This window comes from Sus scrofa, chromosome 15 (assembly GCF_054392235.1).
Source record: "Sus scrofa isolate SSC_HxYL_T2T_F1_AM1 chromosome 15, Sscrofa_HxYL_maternal_Yorkshire_Landrace_v2.0, whole genome shotgun sequence".
In the NCBI taxonomy this organism is placed as follows: Eukaryota; Metazoa; Chordata; class Mammalia; order Artiodactyla; family Suidae; genus Sus; species Sus scrofa.
The window spans coordinates 59,953,707-59,976,774 of record NC_139397.1 but is presented as its reverse complement, the minus strand read 5'-3'; the positions used below and the strand labels follow the sequence as shown (position 1 = coordinate 59,976,774).

The following is a 23,068-nucleotide window of genomic DNA, read 5'->3' as shown; positions in this document are numbered from 1 at the left end:
ACTCAGCCACAGCAGTGACAACGCCAAATCCTTAACCTGCTGAGCCACGAGGAAACTTCCCCCAAACACTTTTTAACCCTTGTATTTACCAGAGAATCTGGCTATCAGCTCTTTTATGTCTAGCTCCCACAGACCAAGTGTGAGATTTCTACCACTTCAATCTTGGATGTGTGAGTTTTTTTCAGATTTTTTAAAAAATCAAATTGAATGGGCACCAGTTGTCCAGATTGTAAACTCAAGCACTAATTCAGCCCGAAGCAAGTAACGTTTATTCTAACCATAACAGGATAAAGGAAAAGGCTGAAAGATGTGGGGGAATAAAACCCACTAAATTAATGCCTAGAAAACATGACAAAAGAGTACTTAATAAAAAATTCTTGTAAAATATTAATAAGATCCCATAGAAAAGTAGACAGAAGACAGTTACAAGCAGTCCATAAGAGAAATACACAGTAAATCTTTTGAAAAGTTAAAGAGCATTGTTAAGAAGTGTAAATTACAACAGCTGAAATGCCCCTTTATGATACCTACCAGGTTGGTAGAGATTAAAAGGTAAAAAATAAGCAAGGCTGGCAAGTGTAGGGTAATTTAGTCCCATAAACTGTAAAGTCTAATTTCCTATCATTTTTCCCCTGTGCACTTTATGTATTTTCTAATTTTTTTTTCTATAATGAATATGAACTACTTAGGTAAATAAAAGTTTTGGTTTTTTTTAAGGAAAAATGGTAATATCTACCAGAATTGAAAATGCATACACCCTTTGACACAATTCTACTTCTAGAATTCTTCCTACCTAGATATAGCTGTTTAAAAGAAACAAAGATGAGTATTTTGATATACTTTGTAAAGCAAAAAATGAAAAACTTAAGTGTCTGAAACTGGTGAAATAGCTAGCTATACAATTTCTTACACAGCAGTGGGAAAAAAATGAGGTTCATATTATCAGATATGTGCTGAGATGGAACAATCATTACAGAATCTTACTAAGTGAAAACAAGGTACCAAACAGTGTTTGAACACTACCTGGATACCATTAGCTCATTTATACTGCTGTACCAAGAACTAATTAGTAAGGAGAAGGAAACTAAAAACTACTTACTTCTTTGAGAAGAGACAGGAGACATACTTCAGGCGGTAATGGGAAACCTGCATCAGAAGACAGTAAAATAATTTTATCTAAATTACTTCATTTTAATATCTAATTTTTACTTTGTGGTAAATGTAAAAATTAGTAACTTACAGTTAGATTTGAAGTTTTCTGCTTTGCATACAGGGTCATGGCATTTTTGATACCAAACTTCATTTTTTAGGTCAACCAAAATCCTTTGTGTTAAAAAAAAAATTACTATATGTGAATTAAAAAAATTACTATACAGACTGACTGGACAGAAAGCAAAATTCAGCTACATGCCATTTACAAGAGATATGCCAAAAGACTTAAAGATGGAGAAAAGTTTAAAAAGGATGAGAACAGATCATACATCAACCAAAGAAAATCATGGTTGCCAAAAATATCACCCGAAACAGGTTTTATGGCAAGAATATTGATAAGAATTATTCCCAGGAAGATATAATTCCCAAACTGTACTCTTCAAATAAGAGAACTTCGGAATGTCAGAAAAACTGACAAAACTTCAAGGATAAAGAAACATCTTCAATCATATATCAAGATTTTAAAAAACACTCTTGATAACTGATCACCCCCCCCAAAACTCAGAATATAGAAAATCTGAATGAGAATATAAAACAATTATAAAAACTGACTATACTAGGTACAATGTGAATCAAAAAAAAAATTTTTTTTTAATTTTAGGGCCACACCCACAGCATATGTAAGTTCCCAGGCTAGGGGTCGGTCGAATCGGAGTTGTAGCTGCCAGCCTACACAACAGCTCACAGCAACGCTGGATCCTTAACCGAGCAAGGCTTGGGATCAAACCTGTGTCCTCATGGATGCTAGTTAGATTTGTTCCCACTGAGCCACGACAGGAGCTCCCCTGAATCAAATTTAAAAGTATTCTTTCACACACTTTCTCTGACCACAAAGCAAATTATTTAGAAATAAATAACAAAAAGATAGCTAAAACTCATAACTTAGAAATTAAAAATATTTTTAATAATCAAGTGACACAATGAAAAATGATGACAATTAGAATGTTAAGAAATGAATGGAATTGAAATTATATATTGAAATATCTGATACAGAACTAAGACAAATTTAGAATCCTAAAAAGTTATCTGCAAAAAAGAATGGCTGAACACAAATAAGTAATTTAGAAAATGAACAGATAAGCTTTAGTAAATTAAAAGGCAGGAAGTAATAAAGAGCAAAAATTTAGAAGAATCAAGGCCAAAATGTAAAGACTAATAAAATTCTTGCCAGATTAATTTTTTAAAAAGATAAAGATATAGGAGTTCCCATCGTGGCGCAGTGGTTAACGAATCCAACTAGGAACCATGAGGTTGCGGGTTCGATCCCCGGCCTTGCTCAGTGGGTTAAGGATCCAGCGTTACTGTGAGCTGTGGTGTAGGTCACAGAGACGGCTCGGATCCTGCGTTGCTGTGGCTCTGGTATAGGACGGTGGCTACAGCTCCAATTAGACCCCTGGCCTGGGAATCTCCATATGCCACGGAAGCGGCCCAAGAAATGGCAAAAAAAAAAAAAAAGATGATATAAAGATATGTCATTAGAAATTAAATGATATAATTACAAATGCAGAATATACTAAAAATATAAAAATAGTATGAACTTTTCACAATAATGTTGAAATTTTGGCAGAGCAAAGTACTAGGTAAAAATATACCAAACCAAGCAAACTTATAGTTACAGAAAACCTCAACAATCCTGTAACTGCTAAATTTAATTTTAAATTTGATTAAGTAGTTTAAAATCTTCCCACGTTTCACAGAAAAAGAAATATAAAGTGGCTAATATTCTATGAATATGGTATTGGGACAGGTACCAAGGAATGAAAAATGCTAGCAACGCAGTCTAACTGCTGGATAAACATTGCAATAATAGACTTCCTAACACACAGACTGATGCTGCCATTCCTAAACTGCACACCGAAGTGCCCCAGGGCATGTAGGATATTTATATCTTCCTAGAGAAACACAGTGACACCTGACATCTGCCAAGTATCCTGCAAACTATGTGCTTGTAAAGCACAGCTTCAGTGCGATGTCACCCTTCATTCCTTTCAGTGATGCCCCGTTTTTGTGGAGCTATGTTTTTTGGTGGTGGCTGTGGTAAACAGTACCATAAACATCAATGTGGAATGAGACATGACCACTGTGGGGGTGGCAATGACCAGCCTCATTCCAAGGTATAAGAGTTTGTGTATGCAGTGAGGAAAACAACACACAGCCCATTAATAATACTTAAGAAGGGTCAAAAGTTCTGAATTTTCAGGTATAAGGAAAGTCACATGTAATGTACACATGGTGACTGTAGTTGATACCGTATTTCTTATCTGAAAACTGGTAAGAGAATAAATCTTACAAGTTCTCATCCAAAGAAAAAAAATAACTATGCATGTGTGCATGGTGATGGATGTTAACTAGATATATTTATTTCTTTTTATTTTTTGCTTTTTAGGGCTGCATCTGTAGCATATGGCAGTTCTCAGGCTAGGGGTCAAATCGGAGACCTACAGCTGCCGGTCTACACCACAGCCACAGCAACACCAGCTATCAGCCATGTCTGTAACCTACACCACAGCTCACGGCAATGCCGATCCTTTAACCCACTGAGCGAGGCCAGGGATTGAACCAGCATCCTCATGGATGCCAGCTGGATTCGTTTCCGCTGAGCCACTAGCGGAACTCCCTAATGATTTATTGTAGAGATCATTTTGCAATGTATACAGATATCAGATCATGCTGTACATGTGAAACCGGTATATGTCAATTATACCTCAATTTTTTAAAAAATGAAATATATTTTCTTTCAATTGATGAATATTGTTTTTTCAAAGATCTACTAAATTATTAGGACAAATACTTAAGTTACTTGAAAACTGATTAATAAACAGAACTGTTAGGTATTTCTTTTGTACTTGGAGCAATGAGAAAAAATTACTGAGATTCTAAGGGCACCAGGAACCTCTCAATTAACGGCAGTTTGCCAGGGGGAGAATCCTTATCTATAGAATGCTTTTTACAGGGTGTTTCTGTTGCTGCAGATGACAAACAAGCCTAGAGTCTACGGATTTATGAGGTACAATTCTCTGGACATGTGATACATTCTCTGTAACTGTGAATATAAAACACAGACATTTTACAACCTTAACACTCCCTGCTGTGTGCAGTGACTGCTCACTTCTGCCTCAACCCGGGTTAGAGAAAGTATCCAGATGCAGGAAGGATGTGGGGAGCCTTGCCAGATGTCAGGGCCTCACTCTGCTTTACTGTGCCTTGATGCCTTGTATCTTTAAAACTATTAGGGAGTTCCCTGGTGGCTCAGCAAGTTAAGGACCTGGCATTATATCACTGCTGTAGTGCAGATTTGATTCCTGGGCCAGGACCTTCAGCATGCTGTGGGCATGGCCAAGAAAAAAAAAGGAAAGCGGAAAATAAACATATTACTAAAGCTTAATTGGGTAAAGCTTAACTAAAGCTTAACATTACCAAAGCTTAACATTGGGTAAAGTCTCCAAGTGAGGTTTAACAATCCAATCTTCAAATTCATTAGTAATCAGGGACTTTCAGATGAAGACAGCAATATCATTTTACATTCACCAGACTAGCAAAGCACACTTTTAAAACTTAATGATAAGAAGTGTTGGTGAGGAGTTCCCATCATGGCACAGCAGAAACGAATCTGACTAGGAACCCTGAGGTTACAGGTTTGATCCCTGGCCTCAGTGGGTTAAGGATCCAGCGTTGCTATGAGCTACGGTGTAGGTCGAAGACACAGCTTGGATCCCAAGTTGCCGTGGCATAGGCCAACAAGTACAGCTCTGATACAACCCCTAGCCTGGGAACCTCCATATGCCGTGGGTGCAGCCATAAAAAGCAAAATAAAATAAAAAGTGTTGGTGAGGAGTTCCCTGGTGGCTTGGAGTGTTAAGGATCCAGTGTTGTCACTGCTCTGGCACAGGTTCAATCCCCGCTCCAAAGGCACAGACAAAAAAAAAAAAAAAAAAAAAGCATTGGTGAGATTACAGAGCAGTACAAAATCTGAAAACACCGAGTTCCCACTGTGGCACGCAGAAACAAATCTGACTAGGAGGATATGGGTTCGATCCCTAGCCTCAATCAGTGGGTTAAGGATCCAGCGTTGCTGTGAGCTGTGGTGTAGGTCGCAGACACAGCTCAGATCTGGCATTGCTGCGGCTGTGGTGTACACTGGTAGCTGTAGTTCCAATCTGACCTCAAGTCCAGGAACTTCCATATGTCATAGGTGCAGCCCAAAAAGCAAAGCAAAAAAAAAAAAAAATCAGGATAATAGTTACACTCTTTGAAGAAACTGGGGTCCCAAGGTGCTTCTGAGGTTTGGATAAATTGTTTCTTATGGCAGGTGGTAGATATGACTTTTTAGTATTAGTGCTCAAAATGTACATATTCATTATATACACACTTTTATATACACAATTTTATGTCTGATGTATTTCACAGTTAACTTTTAAGCATAAAAAAAAAAAAGACTAGAAAGATACACCAAAATCATAACCATAATTATCACTGCTTCTGGGACTATGGGTAGTGTTTTCCTTTGTGTTTTTCTATTACAGCTTTGGACACTGACTGTAGTTTTTAAAACTTTTTTTTTAAACTGAATTAACTTATATAAACATAGCACTGTCAAGGATGCCCACTTTCACCACTTTTATTCAGCAGAGTATTGGAAGTCCTAGCCACAGGAGACAAAAGAAATAAAAGGTATCCAAACTGGAAGAGGTAAAATTATCATTATATGCAGACGACATGATACTATATATAGAAAACCCTAAGAACTCCACACAAAAACTACTTGAATTGATCAACAAATTCAGCAAAGTAGCAGGATACAAGAGTAACTTTCAGAAATCAGTTGCATTTCTGTACACTAACAATGAAATATTCAAAAAGGACTATAAAAATACGATACCTTTTAAAATCACAACCTTAAAAACTAAATGCTTAGGAATAACCTGATCGAGGAGGTAAAAGACATGTTGTGAACTATAAAATATTAATCGAGGAAATTAAAGAGCATTCAAAGAAATGGAAAGATATTCCATGCTCCTGGATTGGAAGAATTAATATTGTTAAAATGGCCATACTACCCAAAGCAATCTACAGACTTAATGAAATCCTTATCAAAGTACCCATGCCATTTTTCACAGAACTAGAACAAATAATCCAAAAATTTATGTGGAACCATAAAAGACCCAGAATTGCCAAAGGAACCCTGAGGGAAAAAAAAAAAAAGCAGGAAGCATAACTCCCCCGGACTTCAGACAATATTACAAAGCTACAGTAATCAACACAGTGAAGTACTGCTATAAAAACAGACGTACGGACCAATGGAGCAGAACAGAGAGCCCAGAAATAAACCCAGACATCTATGGTCAATTAATCTTCAACAAAGGAGGCAAGAATATAAAATGAGAAAAAGACAGTCTTTCCAGCAAGTGATGCTAGGAAAACTGTACAGCTTCATGTAAATCAATGAAACTAGAACACACCCTCATACCATGCACAAAAATAAACTCAAAATGGCTAAAGGACTGGAGTTCCCATCATGGTGCAGTGGTTAATGAATTCAACTAGGAACCATGAGGTTGTGGGTTCAATCCCTGGCCTTGCTCAGTGGGTTAAGGATCTGGCGTTGCCGTGAGCTATGGTGTAAGTTGCAAACGTGGCTCAGATCCCGAGTTGCTGTGGCTCTGGCATAGGCCAGCAACTACAGCTCCAATTGGACCCCTAGCCTGGGAACCTCCATATGCCCTGGGAGCAGCCCTAGAAAAGGCAAAAAGATGGGAAAAAAAAAAAAAAAGGCTAAAGGACTTAAACATGACAAAATAAAACTCCTAGAAGGGAACATAGGCAAAATATTCTCTGACATCAACTGTACAAATGTCTTCTTAGGTCAGTCTCCCAAGGCAACAATATAAAACCAAAAATGAACAAATGGGACCTACTCAAACTTAAAAGCTTTTGCACAGCAAAGAAAACCTTTTTTTTTTTTTTTAAAGACAACTTTCAGAATAGGAGAAAATAGTTGCAAATGATGCAGCTGACAGGGGCTTATCTCCAAAATATACAAACAGCTCATATAATTCAACAACAACAAAACAACCCAATTGAAAAACAGGCAGGAGACCTAAACAGCCATTTCTCCAAAGACGGCATATGGATGGCCAGCATGAGGAACATGAGATGTCTTTCCATTTCTTTGAATCCTCTCTAGTTTCCTTTATTAATGTTTTATGGTCTTTCACCTCCTTGGTCAGGTTTGTTCCTAGGTATTTAATTTTTTCTGGGTATGATTTTCAAAGCTGTTTTTTAAATAGTCCTTTTGTAATATTTTCACTGTTAGTATACAGAAATGCAACTGATTTCTGCATGTTAATCTTGTATCCTGCTACTCTGCTGAATTCGTTTACGAAATCAAGTAGTTTTTGTGTGGCATCCTTAGGGTTTTCTATATATAGTATCATGTCATCTGCACATAGTGACAATTTTACCTCTTCTCTTCCCAATCTGGATACGGTTTCCCCTTTTTGTCTGGTTGCTGTGGCTAAGACTCCAATACTATGTTGAGAGTAGGCATCCTTGTCTCGTGCTAGATTTTAGCAGAAAGGCTTTCAGCTTTTCTTCATTGAGTATTATATTGGCTGTTGGTTTGTCATAAATAGCTTTTATTATGTTGAGATACGTTCCCTCTATACTCACTTTGGTTAAGAGTTTAATCATGAATGGATGTTGGATTTTGTCAAAAGCTTTTTCTGCATCTACTGAGATGATGTGATTTTTGACTTTTCTTATTAACTAATGTGGTGTATTATATACTGATTGATTTGCATATATTAACTATCCTTGTGAACATGGGATGAAAGCCACTTGGTCATGGTGTACGGTTTTTTCATGTGTTGCTGGATTTAATTTGCTAAAATTTTGTTGAGAATTTTTGCTTCTGTATTCATCAAAGACATTGGCTTATAAATTTTTTTATAGTATCTTTAGTTTTGGTATTAGGTTGATGGAAGCTTCATAGAATTGGGAACACTTTGGAAGTGTTCCTTCTTCAATTTTGGGGAAGATTTTAGGAAAGATCAGTATAAATTATTTGTATGTTTGGTAGAATTTGCCTGTGAAGCTATCTAGTCCTAGACTTTTGTTTGTAGGGAGGTGTGGGGTTTTTGTTTTTTTTTTAATATTCAACTTCATTTCTAGTAATTGGTCTGTTCAAATGATCTATTCCCTCTTCATTTAGTTTTGATGGGCTGTATGTTCCTAGAAAGTTGTCCATTTCTTCTAGGTTGTCAGATTTGTTGGCATATAATTGTTCATATTCTATGATATTTTGTTTTTCTGCAGTTATCAGTTGAGATCTCTCCTTTTTCACCTCTCATTTTATTTAGGTTCTCTCTCTTTTGTTCTAGGTCAATCTGGCCAGAGGTTTGTTGATTTTTTTTTTTTCACCCTTGCAAATCATGGTTTTATTGATTTTTTTTTCTATTGTTTTTTATTTTTATTTTTTGTCTCTTTAGGGCTGCACCCGTGGCATATGGAAACTCCCAGGCTAGGGGCTGAATCGGGGCTGTAGCTGCTGGCCTATGCCACAGCCACAGCAATGCAGGATCCTTAACCCATTGAGTAAGGCCAGGGATCAAACCCACGTCCTCATGGATGCTAGTCGGGTTTGTTAACCACTAAGCCATGACAGGAACTCCTGTATTGTTTTTTAAAATTTCTATTTTACTGATTTCCTCTCTGATCTTTATGATTTCCTTCCTTCTGCTGACTTTAGGTTTTGTATGCTCTTCTTTTTCTAATTCTTTTAGATGTAATAAATTAGGTTGAGACTTTTCTCGTTTTTTGAGGATGGCCTGTGTCACTATGAAATTCTTTTGAGAACCTACTTTTGCAGCATCCCATAGGTTTTATATGGTTGTGCTTTCATTGTCATTTGTCTCAAGGTATTTTTTAATTTCCTTTTTGATTTCTTCATTGACCCCTTGGTTTTTTAGTAGCATGTTACTTAGTGTCCATGTAATTAGTTTTTTCTCTTTTCCCATGGTTGGTTTCTAGTTTCATGCCCTTGTGGTCAGAAAAGAAGCTTGAAATAATTTCTTTTTTTTTTTTTTTTTTTTTTTTCTATTTCTTTGGGCCGCTCCTGCGGCATATGGAGGTTCCCAGGCTAGGGGTCGAATCGGAGCAGTAGCCACTGGCCTACGCCAGAGCCACAGCAACGTGGGATCCGAGCCGTCTCTGTGACCTACACCACAGCTCACGGCAACGCCGGATCATTAACCCACTGAGCAAGGGCAGGGACCGAACCCGCAACCTCATGGTTCCTAGTCGGATTCGTTAACCACTGCGCCACGATGGGAACTCCCTATTGCTGTATTCTTGTAGTTTTTGTCTGATAAATTCTTTATTTCTCTGTTTTAAGATATTTTTCTTTTCCTTTTATCTTATATCTATGAGATGATGAATCTATATTAATTTTCTTGCAGTAATCATTCCATGATTTACGTAAGTCAAATCATTATGCTGTACATCTTTTTTTTTTTTTTTTTTATGGCCACACCCTTGGCATATGGAAGTTGCCAGGTTAGGAACTGAATTCCAACTGCAGCTGCAAACTTCGCCATTCTTAACTCATTGCACCACAGCAGGAACTCCCTCCCTTCTATTTTAAATGATAATCTTGCTGGGTATAGTATTCTAGGTTACAAACTTTTCCGTAATGGAACTTTGAATATATCTTGCCACTCTCTTTTGGTCTGTAGCATTTCTGTAGCGAAATCAGACGACAGCCTTATGGAGTTTCCCTTGTAATTAACTCTTTGGTTTGCTCTTGCTGCCTTTAGAATCTTCTCCTTAATTTTTGCCATTTTTATTATAACATGTCTTGCTGTAGGTCTGTCTGGGTTCATCTTCTTGGGAACCCTCTGAGGTTATCTAGGTATGTTTCCTTGGGAAATTCTCAGCAATAATTTCTTCTTCAAATACATTTTCAACCCCCTTTTCTCTTTTTCCTCCTTCTGGGATTCCCATTATGCGTAGATTGAAATGCTTGATATTACCCCACAGATCTCTTATACTGCTTGCATTTTTTTAATTTGGTTTTTTGTCTGCTGTCCTGATTGGGTGATTTCCATTATTCTATCTTCCAAGTCAATTATTCATGCCTCTGCATTGTTCATTCTGCTGTTCAATGCCTTTAGCTCAGGCTTGCATTGCAGCAAATGAATTTTTATAATTTTTCTGGGCTCCTTCTTATAGTTTCTAGTTCCATATTCAAGTAATCTGCATTACTGTCAGCTGTTCTTAATTCCTTCAGTTTTGTCATTACCTCCTTTTTGAACCTGGTGTCTATTAGACTGAAGAGGTATGTTTCATTGTTGTTCCTTCAGGGGAATTCTCCTGTTCTTTTAACTGAAATGGTTCCTATGCTTCTTCATTTTGCTTTTTTCTTATTCTTAAGAGTTTAAGGAAAATAATTACTGTAGTCTTAAAGGGCTATTTATGTGTGTAGCCTGTGTGGGTTGACTGTTTTTTTGGTGTGAGGGCTGCTTTTGGTTTGGATAATTGCTGTCTCCATCCTCAGTGTGTGCAGGCTGTTATCCCCTTAACAGAGGGTGTGTAGGTGCATGGCCTTCCCTTGCTTCCAGGGAGGGACAATGGGCCCTGCCTGCAGGCAGTGCCTGGTAGCTAGGCCTTTGGCAGTGGCAGCAAACCACAGGGAGGATGTGGGAAGCACCTAGGGCCCTTGGCAGTAGCAACGGCAGGAAATAAGCATTCCTAGGGAGGTGAGGGCAATGGGTGGTGCTCGGATGCAGGGCTTTCCACAATGGCGATCCCTGAAGCAACTGGGGCAGCAATTAGGGCTTGTTCACAGGACCCTTAATGGTAGTGGGTCACAACTACCTCTGGAGTCTGAGATGGCTGCAGTGGTTTACACTCACTCCTGTAGCCCATGCAAGAGGTGCCCTGACACCTGAGAGGTTGCATGTCCACAGAAAAACAAGTTTCTATGGCAGTCCCACCTCCACTCCTCTCACACTCTCCAACAATGGTGCCTTGCTTCTCTGGCAGGCCCAGGCCTCCTGCAGCTGAGGCATACACTCTCTAACCTTCTCAGGCTGTTTTCTATGCAGCCTAGTCCTTTTCCCAGAAATGACCTCCAAAGCCTAGGTCTCAGCTGCCAGCCCTAGTCCAAGTGTCTCAGGCTGTGGTGCTCTGGGCGTTGGTAACAATCATCTATGCAACTCCATCTCTCTGCTTTGTCCTCCTTATACCAGCTGCTGTGCTTTTTTTATGATGCTCTGAGACTTCCCCTCTGTCCCTGCTGATCTCCCCATCAGTTAGTGGCCTCTCAGTGTGCAGACCCTTTCCTCTTTTACAGCTCCCTCCCTCTCAGGAGTGCTGGTCCCGTCCTGATTCGTTTTTCTCTCTTCTCTTTTTTCGCTCCTTTTGTTCTACCCAGGCATGTGGAGGTTTTCTTGCCCTTCTTGGAAGTCTGAGGTTTTCTGCCAGTGTTTAGTAGATGTTCTGTGTAAATCATTCTACATGTAGATTTTTTTTTTTGATGTTTCTGGAAGAAAATAAGCTCCATGTCCTACTCCTCCACCATCTTGATTCTAGCCTACATTTTATATTTCAAATTCTCAGCTTTGACATTATCAAAACATAGCAACATTTCTCATATCATAAATGATAACTATTGGGTTTCTATTTTATCCTTACTCTAAACATTTCCTTATATTATTTACACTTCTATTTCTGGTTTTACTTCATCCTATCCATCCTCTCCTTTTGCCAGGGACCTTCTAAAGAAAACACTTCAGAACTCCCAGCACATATAGAAAGTATTCAATAAATATTTTTCCCAGAGTCCCCATCGTGGCTCAGCGGAAACAATCTGACAAGCATCCATGAAGATGCAAGTTCGATCCCTGGCCTTGCTCAGTGGGTTAAGGATCTGGCATTGCCACGAGCTGTGGTGTAGTCGCAGATGTGGCTCAGATTCCATGATGCTGTGGCTGTGGTGTAGGCCAGTGACTACAGTTCCAATTCGACCACTAGCCTGGGAACCTCCATGTGCCATGGGTGTGGCCCTAAAAAGATAATCAATCAATCATTTTTCCCTTCCATACATTCTTCGTCTTGAACATGTTAAGATAATCTTTTTTTTTTTTTTTGGCTTTTTGCTTTTTAGGGCCTCACCCTGTGGCATATTGAAGTTCCCAGGCTAGGGGTCAAATTGGAGCTACAGCTGCTGACCTACACCACAGCCACAGCAACACGGGATCCAAGCTGCATCTGCAACCTGTGCCACAGCTCAAGGCAACACCAGATCCTTAATCCACTGAGTAAGGCCATGGATCAAACCCACATCCTCATGGATGCTAGTTGGGCATGTTACTGCTGAGCTACAATGGGAACTTCCCATGTTAAGATAATCTTAACTCCAATTCTTAAACACGAACTGAATAGTTTCCTTCTTGCCAAATTTGCTTCAATTCAGACTATGTAGGTGTCAAACACCAAATGGCTAATGCCTCTCATTTTTTTCTAGCCCCATTCAATTCTACTTTAGTTTCCTCAAAATTAAACTATTTAGGGAGTTCCCGTCGTGGCGCAGTGGTTAACGAGTCCAACTAGGAACCATGAGGTTGCAGGTTTGGTCCCTGCCCTTGCTCAGTGGGTTAAGGATCCAGCGTTGTCATGAGCTGTGGTGTAGGTTGCAGACCCGGCTCGGATCCCACGTTGCTGTGGCTCTGGTGTAGGCCAGTGGCTACAGCTCTGATTCGACCCCTAGCCTGGGAACTTCCATATGCCATGGGAGCGGCCCAAAGAAATAGCAAAAAGACAAAAAAAAAAAAAAAAAAAAAAAAAAAGATTAAACTATTTAGGGAATTACATTACCAAATAAAGTACAAATAAAGATGATAGATGCTAGAGGCAAGGTAATAATTATGATACTCAAATATTAAAAAACAATTCAAATATAAATTAACAACTAAATCTACTATAAAAAATCATTTTAATATTCTCAACTTTAAAATGATAAACATTGAAAATATAACACTGGTTAAATACACACAACTCACTAAGAAACAGTATTACTTACATGATATTATTACTCTTGTGGGCTCTTCCGATGTTTTCACACCAGCGATATTTACAAATATCATAAACCAGTAATTCTTCTGGGAAAAAGTAGTTCCAACGCCGAATTCCTAAAATGTAAACAGTGTTTCTTAAGGTATTATTACTCTGTCATGTAACAGTTAATATAGAATAAAATTATCTTTACCTCCTTTAATGTCATTTTTATTCACCAAAGAGAGAACAAACTGATCAATTTCAAAGTAAGGTGAACACTGAAAACCTTCAATGGTTTCTACTGCAACAGAAAGAAAAGTTAATTATAAATTACAATTGCTAAGAGTTGAGAGTTAAATTTTGACATAAGTTGTTATTTAGGACAATTATGGGTTCTGCATAATTTTTTTTCCACCAGTTTTTTTTTCCTTCTCTACAATTCGCTTTTTTTTTCTTTTTTTTCTTTTTAGGGCCACACCTGTAGTATATGCAAGTTCCCAGGCTAGGGGTCAAATTGGAGCTGCAGCTGCCAGCCTATGCCACCGCCACAGAGGATTTGAGCCATGTCTGTGATCTATACCACAGCTCACAGAAATGCCAGATCCTTAACCCACTGAGCAACGCCAGGGATTGAACCCACATCCTCATGGATACTAGTTGGGTTCATAATCTGCAAAGCCACAATGAAAACTCCTGCAATTTGTCTTTTAGTCAGTCATGGATTCTTACAAGAAAGCAGGTAAAATTCAAACCTCTCAATTAAGTCAAATATTAACTAATTTTCATAAAAAGCTTTTATTATCACTTCAACTGCTTTCTTTATTCTGATAAATAGAAAAGCAGTCCTTTCCATCCAGAAGCTGGCCTAGTATTTTCACTGAGGCCTTGGTGCCACTACAAGCTGGCTGGGGACTCCCAGCCCAGCCCTGGTGTTCTCCTATTAATCATAAACTATTTTACAGAAATTCAACATCAGATAAGGCCACTCTGTGGCTATGATGATTTAAGACAAAACCGAGACCACTCTGTAATCATGCCTGAACACAAGACAAAAGAACATTTTCCAAACCACATAAATGACCAAAGCCCATCTATCTTACCTAACAAAGAGCTGCTCGTTCTTTACCAACCATAGCTTTAGTCAGCCTTCCTTCTAAATAAGTTTTATCAAGATATTCAATTATAGAATTATCAGTGACAGCACTCAGTTCAAAACAAACCCACCCTTCCTTGGATATTCTTCAAAAGCATGAATCCTACAAGCCCTTTCTAATACCCTTTTACAGCAATGCTGCACGGTCTCCATGGTGTGCACTCTCACTGTGGCATCTGTAATAAACACAGCTTACTAACCACCGGTATGTTCTCCAGTGCTCTTTAGCTGTAGGGCACTGACAATTCAGGTATATTTTCTTGTCTTTTTTTTTTTTTTTTTTTTTTTTTTTTTAGCTATTTCTTGGGCCACTCCCGTGGCATATGGAGGTTCCCAGGTTAAGGGTCTAATCGGAGCTGCAGCCACCAGCCTACGCCAGAGCCACAGCAATGCAGGATCCGAGCCGGGTCTGCAACCTACACCACAGCTCATGGCAACGCTGGATGGCTAACCCACTGAGCAAGGGCAGGGACCGAACCCGCAACCTCATGGTTCCTAGTCGGACTCGTTAACCACTGTACCACGACGGGAACTCCAATTCAGGTATATTTTCTAAGACTCCAGTGGAATCATTTAGAATAATTTATTTAAAATCTCATCAAAATTTAAAGACAGATAATCTATTTAAAGTAAAGCCTAATTTCACTTGTAAAAATAGTATACCTAATTAAAGACATTTTAGAAAATATATATTTAAAGCAGAAATTGGAGAAATAAACTCCAAATAAATATGTAGAAATAACTATTAAATAACCAGAGGAAAATAAACAGGTAAGAAAATGCTATCCATTTTTTAAAATGAATTTCTGATACCTCACATATAATTTTAATCTTATTATAAATGAACATTTTCCATATTACATAGAATTTATAAATATAAATTAAATGGCCAAAGAGTATTTTATAGTACATTACCAACCCCATTTTGTGGTACATTTTTCAGTTTTTCACTATTATAAATGATAGCCCAAAATACGTGTATAAAAATACTTACTGAAGAGTTTATTTATGATAGCTTAGAAAAAGACCTATATTTTCTTCAGTATAGGAATGAAGAACATGTATATTTTTAACAAAACTATATGGCCATTAAAAGAATGAGGAAACTCTACACTTACCAAAATATAGGAAAAGCTCTACTTGCAATAGTAAACTATTAATATTAGCAGTGGTTACCTATCTCTGACTGTGGACAGAGGGATGAAGAGAACTTTCAGGTTTTTTTATTTATTTTATAAAAAAAAATCCACGTTATCTTAATATTTTCCCCCAAAACAACATAAAATAAAAATTAGTGAATAAGCTTTAAAACACATTTTTATACTGTCTCCATTTTGGATAGAAACTCAGTTGTTCTGAAGGACCAATACATATGAATACTTGAGATTTAATTTTCTTAAAGTCTGTATCCTTAAATTTTCATAGGAAATCGCTTTCTTAAAATTACCTGAAGTATTGGTACTATTAAAATACTCAAATCGTTTTTGTTGAGGTATGTCGCATGTCAGAATTCGTAAAGTATCTGAGAATCTGAAGAAGAAAATATGAACAACAAAATAACATCATGTTAGAATTAAAGAGATGTGATTACAGAAAGGGTACCATTTCAAATAGTTCCATAATAAAATCCACTCTTCGACAGCTAACCATCTATGTCATATTTGCCTACAAAAACACCAATCCTATCCATAGAAAAAAAGAGCAGTTTGGTGATCATTTAAAATACCTCCCTCAACTACAGAGTGATTCATAAGACTCCAGGACTACTGAAGCTACAGAATGAAGTATCTAATTCTATTCCTCAAACATATAGAGCCTTTGAAATTTTTGTTAACAAGGATTTTAAAAGTCTGAATAACAGGAAGAAAAAAGAAGGAAAGAGGAATGGAAACAAGCAAAAGGAAAACAGATTAACTGAAAGAAAAAGACTTTCATAACCATAAATAATTTAGCCTTTATTTCAAGAGGTAAAATATCTGATATTTAGTTGGATACACAAAAGATAATTAAGGAATTTCCACTGTGGTTCATAAACCCAACTAGTATCTATAAGGATGCAGGTTCTATCCCTGGCCTTGCTCAGTGGGTTAAGGATCATTGCCGTGAGCTATGGTGTAGGATGCAGAGGCAGTTCAGATCCTGTGTGGCTGTGGTACAGGCTGGCAGCTGCAGCTCCAATTTGACCTCTAGCCTGGGAACTTACACATGCTACATGTGCAGCCCTAAAAAAACAACAACAACAACAATAACAAAGCTTAAAAAAAAAAAAAAGGCAATTAAGGTAGTCCCATTCAGCAGAACTTTCCACTTCTGTAAAATTAATGTTTAAACTATAAAAGAAAAGGGATTTGGTAACTAGGAGATTACCTCTACTTCAGGCTGTATTAGAAGCCAACTGCATTGCTTTTCTCATAGAATCTGACCTTATTCTGGTGCCAAAAGTGGGCAGCAAAAATCATCTAATTTTTAGGACCATATTACTTCCAGAATCTCAGATACAACTAACAACTAACATTTACTGAGCAGATGTCATGTGCCAGACTCTGTTGTAAACACACACATAGATAGTTCTCGCTTATTTAATCCTCACAATTCTATAAAATAGATGTTAATATTATTTCCATTTTAAAGGTAAGGAAACTATGATGTTACTTCTCAGATCTGCTATGGAAACTCAAACAGTCCAGATAATATATAAAGAAAAGCAAACCATCTCCACCCTCCTGAGTAACCACCATCAAGTGGACATGTGGATACACCTTTCCCTGTTGCAGTTTATTTTCAATATTTTTATTAAAATTTATTCTATGGAATTTCTCTATAAAATTATATCTAGGGAGTTCCCATTGTGACTCAGTGGGTTAAGACCCAACATAGTCTCTGTGAGGATGCAGGTTTGACCCCAGCCTCATTCAGGGGGTTAAGGATCTGGAGTTGCTGCAAGCTGCAGCATGAGTCACAGATGCAGCTCAGATCTGGTGTTGCTGTGGCTGTGGCAGAGGCCTCAGCTGCAGCTCCCATTCAACCCCTAGCCTGGGAACTTCCATATCCCACAGGTGTGGCTGTAAAAAAAAGACAAAAGAAAAAAAATTATGTCTAGGGAAGGCAAAGGAAAACAATCAGACCAAGTTAATTTAGTCTGATCTTTAACCACATTTCTTGCACTAAAAAACTGCCAGCCCAGAATGAAGGCAAATATTTCTGCTGAAAGATGTCTTTCATACCATAAAAAAAGACTAAAACATGGGAATTTATATGTTCAATAATAGAACTGACAATAAATCTGAGTATTATCAATATATGGAAAATCACATAGACATAAAAAGTTATTTGTAATTTATTGTTGGCAAATTATTAACTTGACAAATATTCATGATATAATGTTGAGTGGATAAAACAGGTGACATAACCATATAAATAATGATCTCAAGAAATATGTTTTGAGTAGAGAAGCAATGTAAATTATATTTCTGTATGTGCATGTATAAAAAGAAAATTAAATGTTAACAGTAATTACATTCCCAAATGCAATACAAATAATTTTTACTTCCTTTTTTATAGAATGATAATCATTTTAGTAAAACTGGAAAGGATATCAAATATAATCATAAAAGGATGTAAAAAAATGAGTGGTTAAAAAATAACTTTCACTACTATTTTTTAGTTAATGGACAAAAAACAGTTAACTCAGAATTTAAGGAAATGACCTTCTTTTACTCAAGAAAATTTATATAATTTGCATTTTAGTAATATACAATGCCATTGTTTAATAAATATTCACAAACACACAATGGTTCAATTCTAGTCCTGTGTACCTGACATTGCTGACCAAAGAAGAAAGGAAATACTGATTTTCCTTGGAAACATTCTTCGATTGTATAGGACGAAACCTGTTATCTTCAGCAACCTCCAAAGCCACATACTTTCCTATTTTTGATGATTTATACAGCCGAAAGTTTCTATTCCTTGTATAAACTCCTACATCAAAAATTAATAAAACAGTATGAATACATGTTTTCAGTGATTTATTGTTTCAAAGAGCCCCCCCCTCCCAATTTTCGGCCACACCCATTGCATATGGAAGTTCCCAGGCTAGGGATGGAGTCTGAGCTGCATCTGTGATCTGTGCCACAGCTGTGGGAACGCCAGATCTTTAAACCACTGTGCCAATGGCAGAACTTCTCAGTTATTTGTTTTTATAGTCAGCAAATATTAAATTAACTTTGTACAGCATTATTAGAAAAAACTGGTTTTCATTCAAGATGGTGACATATGAAGATCCTAACTCTACCTTCTTCCATGGACACAATGAAACTACAGCTATATGGAAAAATTTCCTGTGGAAAAAACCTAAAAACTGGTGAGGCAACTGGTTCACATCAGGCAGATGAGGGGGAAATCACATCACAGCAGATAAGAAAAGCTGAAACACTCTAGCCAGAAACCACACCCCAGGCAGCACACAGTGGGAAAGGAAATCAAACCTGGAACATTCTGAGGAGCAAAGGGTTCATACCCCACATCATGCACCTCAACTATTATGACCAGCACTTCAGAGATGTGGCTCCCAAACACCTGGATTTGAAGATCAACTGCACTCAAGCCCATGACATCCACAGGGTTGTGAAAACTGAGGATGGGCCCATAAAGAGCTCACATGTAGAGTTACCTGCCCCAGGATAGGATGCAGAAGCAGCCCTTAAAAAGTGCCCATTCGTTATGTGAAAGACTCATTTGCTAATGTTAAAGCACTGGTCCCAGGGGCAAAGTCCTGCTAAGATGTTCTCTGAGGATGGAGGCTTGTGAGTTCCAACTTCTTCCTCTCCTTCCGCCTTGCTAAAGCCAAAAGGAGCATCTTTTTTTTTTTTTTTTTTAAATCAGTGGGTACCACCTTCATATCCTCCCCCCAGCTCACTCTGGCCAGTGCATACCATCTCTGTGCCCCCCAACCATGCTCCAGAGTTCCAGCATCTCTGATGGGAGCTTCTGTACATATCTGTGCCTTGGCTGTCACATCTGGTGACAGTTTCTGTGACTACAACCCAGGGGCTATCCCTTAATCTGGCTCTGGAGGCTGGAGAAACTTGTGATCCTGGGTCACACAAAGCTGTAACAATCAGAAAGATAGCTTTTGCTAAATTATCACTTCCTGAGTACTGCTCAGACAGCAGACTTAAATACACCCAAGTCTTTCTGATAAAGAGGCCTATTTGCTTGTCTAGGAGCTCAGGGGCCCATGGAGAGACTCTCAGGAAAATGGAAGCCAGTGGACACCATATTTGCATTCTCCCTCTACCTCACAACAGCTCACCAGTATCTCTCAGAAAGCAGCTTAAACACTCATCTGGAGCCCCAATTTTTGCAACTCTGACCCAGCTAGACTGCCTCACTCTCCTGACTAGTAGGGCCTAAGTTTGTGGTCCCAAAGAAGTGCATATATTTGCATTCTTTAAAAGCTGCTGCTTGGGGAGTTCCCTGGTGGTCTAGGACTTAGGATTTGGTGTTGTCACTGCTACAGCTCAGGTTCAATGCCTGGTCTGAGAACTGAGATCTCACATCAAACTGCTGTAATGCTGTGGCATAAACAAAACAAAACAAAATCTTCTGCTTGATGGTCTGGCTTCCAATCAGCTTGAATCTTAGGTGCTGACTGAGATCTTCCCCTTTGGGACACTGACTGGTCTTGATCCACACTCAACTCTTAGAAGCTATTAAAATAAAACAGGATGCTTGCACAACCACTCTAAGGTGCAAGACAACATGAGCTAGGACAGGATTGAGTAATCAAGTTCACCCACACAAGGCCAACTGAGAAAGGTGGCTGTTTCTCCTAATGGATAGAAACCAACACAGAGTCAAGCAAAATGAAAAAACAGAGGAATATGTTCCAAATGAAAGAACAAGACAAAACCTCAGGGGAAAAATCCCAATGAAATAGAGAAAAGTAATATACCTGATAATGAAGTCAAAATAATGTTCATAAATATTCTCACTGAACTTGAGATAGAGTGGAGAAACACAGTGAGAATTTCAACAAAGAGAGAAAATATAATAAGTACCTAAAATAAGTCATGGCTGAAGAATACCACAACTGAAGTAAAAAATACATTAGACGGGTTCAACTGCAGACTAGATGAAAGAGAAGAGAGGATCGGTGAACTCAGAGGGCAGATGAACTCACTTAATCAGAGCAGCAAAAAAGAAAAGAATGAAAAAAAGTGAAGATGCTTTAGGGATTTATGGGACAACATCAAGTAGACCAACATTCACATTAAAGGAGTCCTACAAGTGAAAGAGAGAGAATGGAACAGAAACATTTTTGAGGAAATAATGGCTGAAAACATCCCTAACGTGGGGAAGGAAACAAACATACAGATATAGAAATCCCAGAGAGTTTCAAACAAGATCAACCCAAAGAGACCCAGACCAAGAACATTATAATTAAAATGTCAAAAATTAAAGACAAGGAGAAATCTTTTTTTTTTTTTTTTTTTTTTTTTTTTTTTTTTTTTTTTTTTGGTCTTTTCTAGGGCCATGCCCACAGCATATGGAGGTTCCCAGGCTAGGGGTCTAATCAGAGCTGTAGCCACTGGCCTACGCCAGAGCCACAGCAACACAGAATCCAAGCCGTGTCTGTGACTTACACCAAGCTCACGGCAACACCGGATCCTTAACCCACTGAGTGAGGCCAGGGATCAAACGCACAACCTCATGGTTCCTAGTCAGGTTTGTTAACCATTGCACCACAGTGGGAACTCCCAAGGAGAAATCTTACAAGCATCAAGAAAAAAAATGTGTTACATACAAGGGAACCCTCATAAAACTATCTGCAGATTTTTCAGCAGAAATTATGCAGGCCAGAAAGGAGTGGTATGATACATTCAATCTGGTTAACAGAAAAAAAAACCTCCAAGCAAGAATATTCTACCCAGCAAAGTTACCATTTATAACTGAAGGATAAATGGTTTTCCAGACAAGTAAAAGCTAAAGGAATTCGTCACCCCAACCAGCCTTGTAGAAAATATTAAAGGGACTTCCATGAACTAATAAAAGAAGACATATGAAAGTCTAAATCTCACTGGTAAAGGTAAATATACAGTAAAGGTAGTGGATTAAGATTTATAAAATTAGTGAAGGCTCAGTGAATACAAAAGTAGTAAAAATAACTACAGTAATTAGTTAAGGAATAAATAAGATGTAAAATGTGACATCAAAAATGGGGGAGGGGGGTGGAGTTTCCATTGTGGCTCAACATTTAACAAACCCAACTGGTATCCATGAGGATGTGAGTTCAATCCCTGGCCTCACTCAGTGGGTTTGGGATCTGGCATTGCCCTGAGCTGTGGTGCAGGTTGCAGATGCAGCTCGGATCAAGTGTTGCTATGGCTGTGGTGTAGGCTGGCAGCTGTAGCTCCAGTTCAACCCCTAGCCTGGGAACTTCCATAGGCTGCAGGTGTGGCTCTAAAAAGACAAAAAAAAAAAAAAAAAAAAAAAAATGGGGGGGTGTAATAAAAATTTAGAGATGTAGAAAGTGCTCAAACTTAAGTTATTATCAACTTAAACAGACTGTTATAAATACAGGCTATTATATGTAAGCCTCATGGCAAAAAAAAACTATAGTAGACACACAAAATGACAAAAGGAAACTAAGCATAGCACTAGAAAAAGTTATCAAACCACCAAGGTAGAAAGCAAGAACACTAGAAAGGAACACAGGCAACAAAAGTCAGCAGAAAACTATTAACAATATGGCAATAACTGCATACCTATTGATAATTACTTTAAATGTAAATAGACTAAATTCTCCAAAAGACACAAGGTGGTTAAACGGATTAAAAAAAAAAAAAAAAAAAAAGAGACCTATCTATATGCTACCTACAAAAGATGCACTTCAAATGTAAGGACATACACAGGCTAAAATGAAGGGGTGGAAAAGAAGGGGTGGAAAAGGATATTCTAAGCAAATGGAAACAAAAAGAAAGCTGTAAGGGCTATACTTATATCAGACAAAATAGACTTAAAAAGAAAGACTATAATAGGAGGAGGAAGAAGATGGCAGAGTAGCAGGACCTGAGACTCACCTACTTCTACAAGTACACTGAAAATACATCTACATGTGGAACTATTCATACAGAAAATTTACTAAAAACTGACAAAAAACCTGGGGATTATGATAAAGCAGGAAAAACTTCATGAAACCAGACAGGACAAAAGAAAGAAGAAAAAGTGAAAGGAAGCAAGATGGGTACAGCTCCCCTTTTCCAGCTCCCCTCCTAGGGGTGCAAGTATCTGCACTCCTAGGAGGGGAGCTGGAAAAAGGAAAAGCTCCTATACCCTAGGAGGTTCCCCGACCAGCAAAGAGATCAGCCAAGATGGGGGAACTCTAGAAAATCAGCGTGAAGCAGTTATAATGGAAACAATCCTCCATGAACGGTCAGTGCTATGGGTAACCATATGTGGGTGCCAGCAGGTGTCAGGAACTAAAACTCTGGCCTTAGAGATGACACTCAAAGAGAATGTTTGGCTGTGTGAAAACAGCCTGGAGAGACTGGAGTATAGGGTGAACACAATTGAGAGCGTTTAAGTAGAGGCAACCCAGTCAGACTTAGAAGCTAGATGCCATTGTTTGGGGGTGCTGGAAGGAAGGCA

At 38.2% G+C, this 23,068-nt stretch overlaps 1 protein-coding gene across 50 annotated transcripts in view; it reads right to left on the bottom strand.

The window, feature by feature from the left end:
- The window catches only part of PRIMPOL (primase and DNA directed polymerase), a 57,945-nt gene that overhangs the window by 2,838 nt on the left and 32,039 nt on the right, over nucleotides 1–23,068 (bottom strand). For 17 of the 50 annotated variants that reach the window (XM_085001003.1, XM_085001000.1, XM_085001001.1 and 14 more), the window contains 6 exons: nucleotides 18,235–18,397; nucleotides 15,867–15,949; nucleotides 13,478–13,567; nucleotides 13,292–13,400; nucleotides 1,241–1,323; nucleotides 1,100–1,146 (listed from right to left, as the gene is read on the bottom strand). In XM_085001003.1, coding sequence (XP_084857129.1) covers nucleotides 1,100–1,146; nucleotides 1,241–1,323; nucleotides 13,292–13,400; nucleotides 13,478–13,567; nucleotides 15,867–15,949; nucleotides 18,235–18,397 — 575 coding nt within the window. The remainder of the gene's footprint in view (nucleotides 1–1,099; nucleotides 1,147–1,240; nucleotides 1,324–13,291; nucleotides 13,401–13,477; nucleotides 13,568–15,866; nucleotides 15,950–18,234; nucleotides 18,398–23,068) is intronic. The other 33 variants (XM_085001008.1, XM_085001010.1, XM_013984041.3 and 30 more) reach the window with 6 other exon arrangements.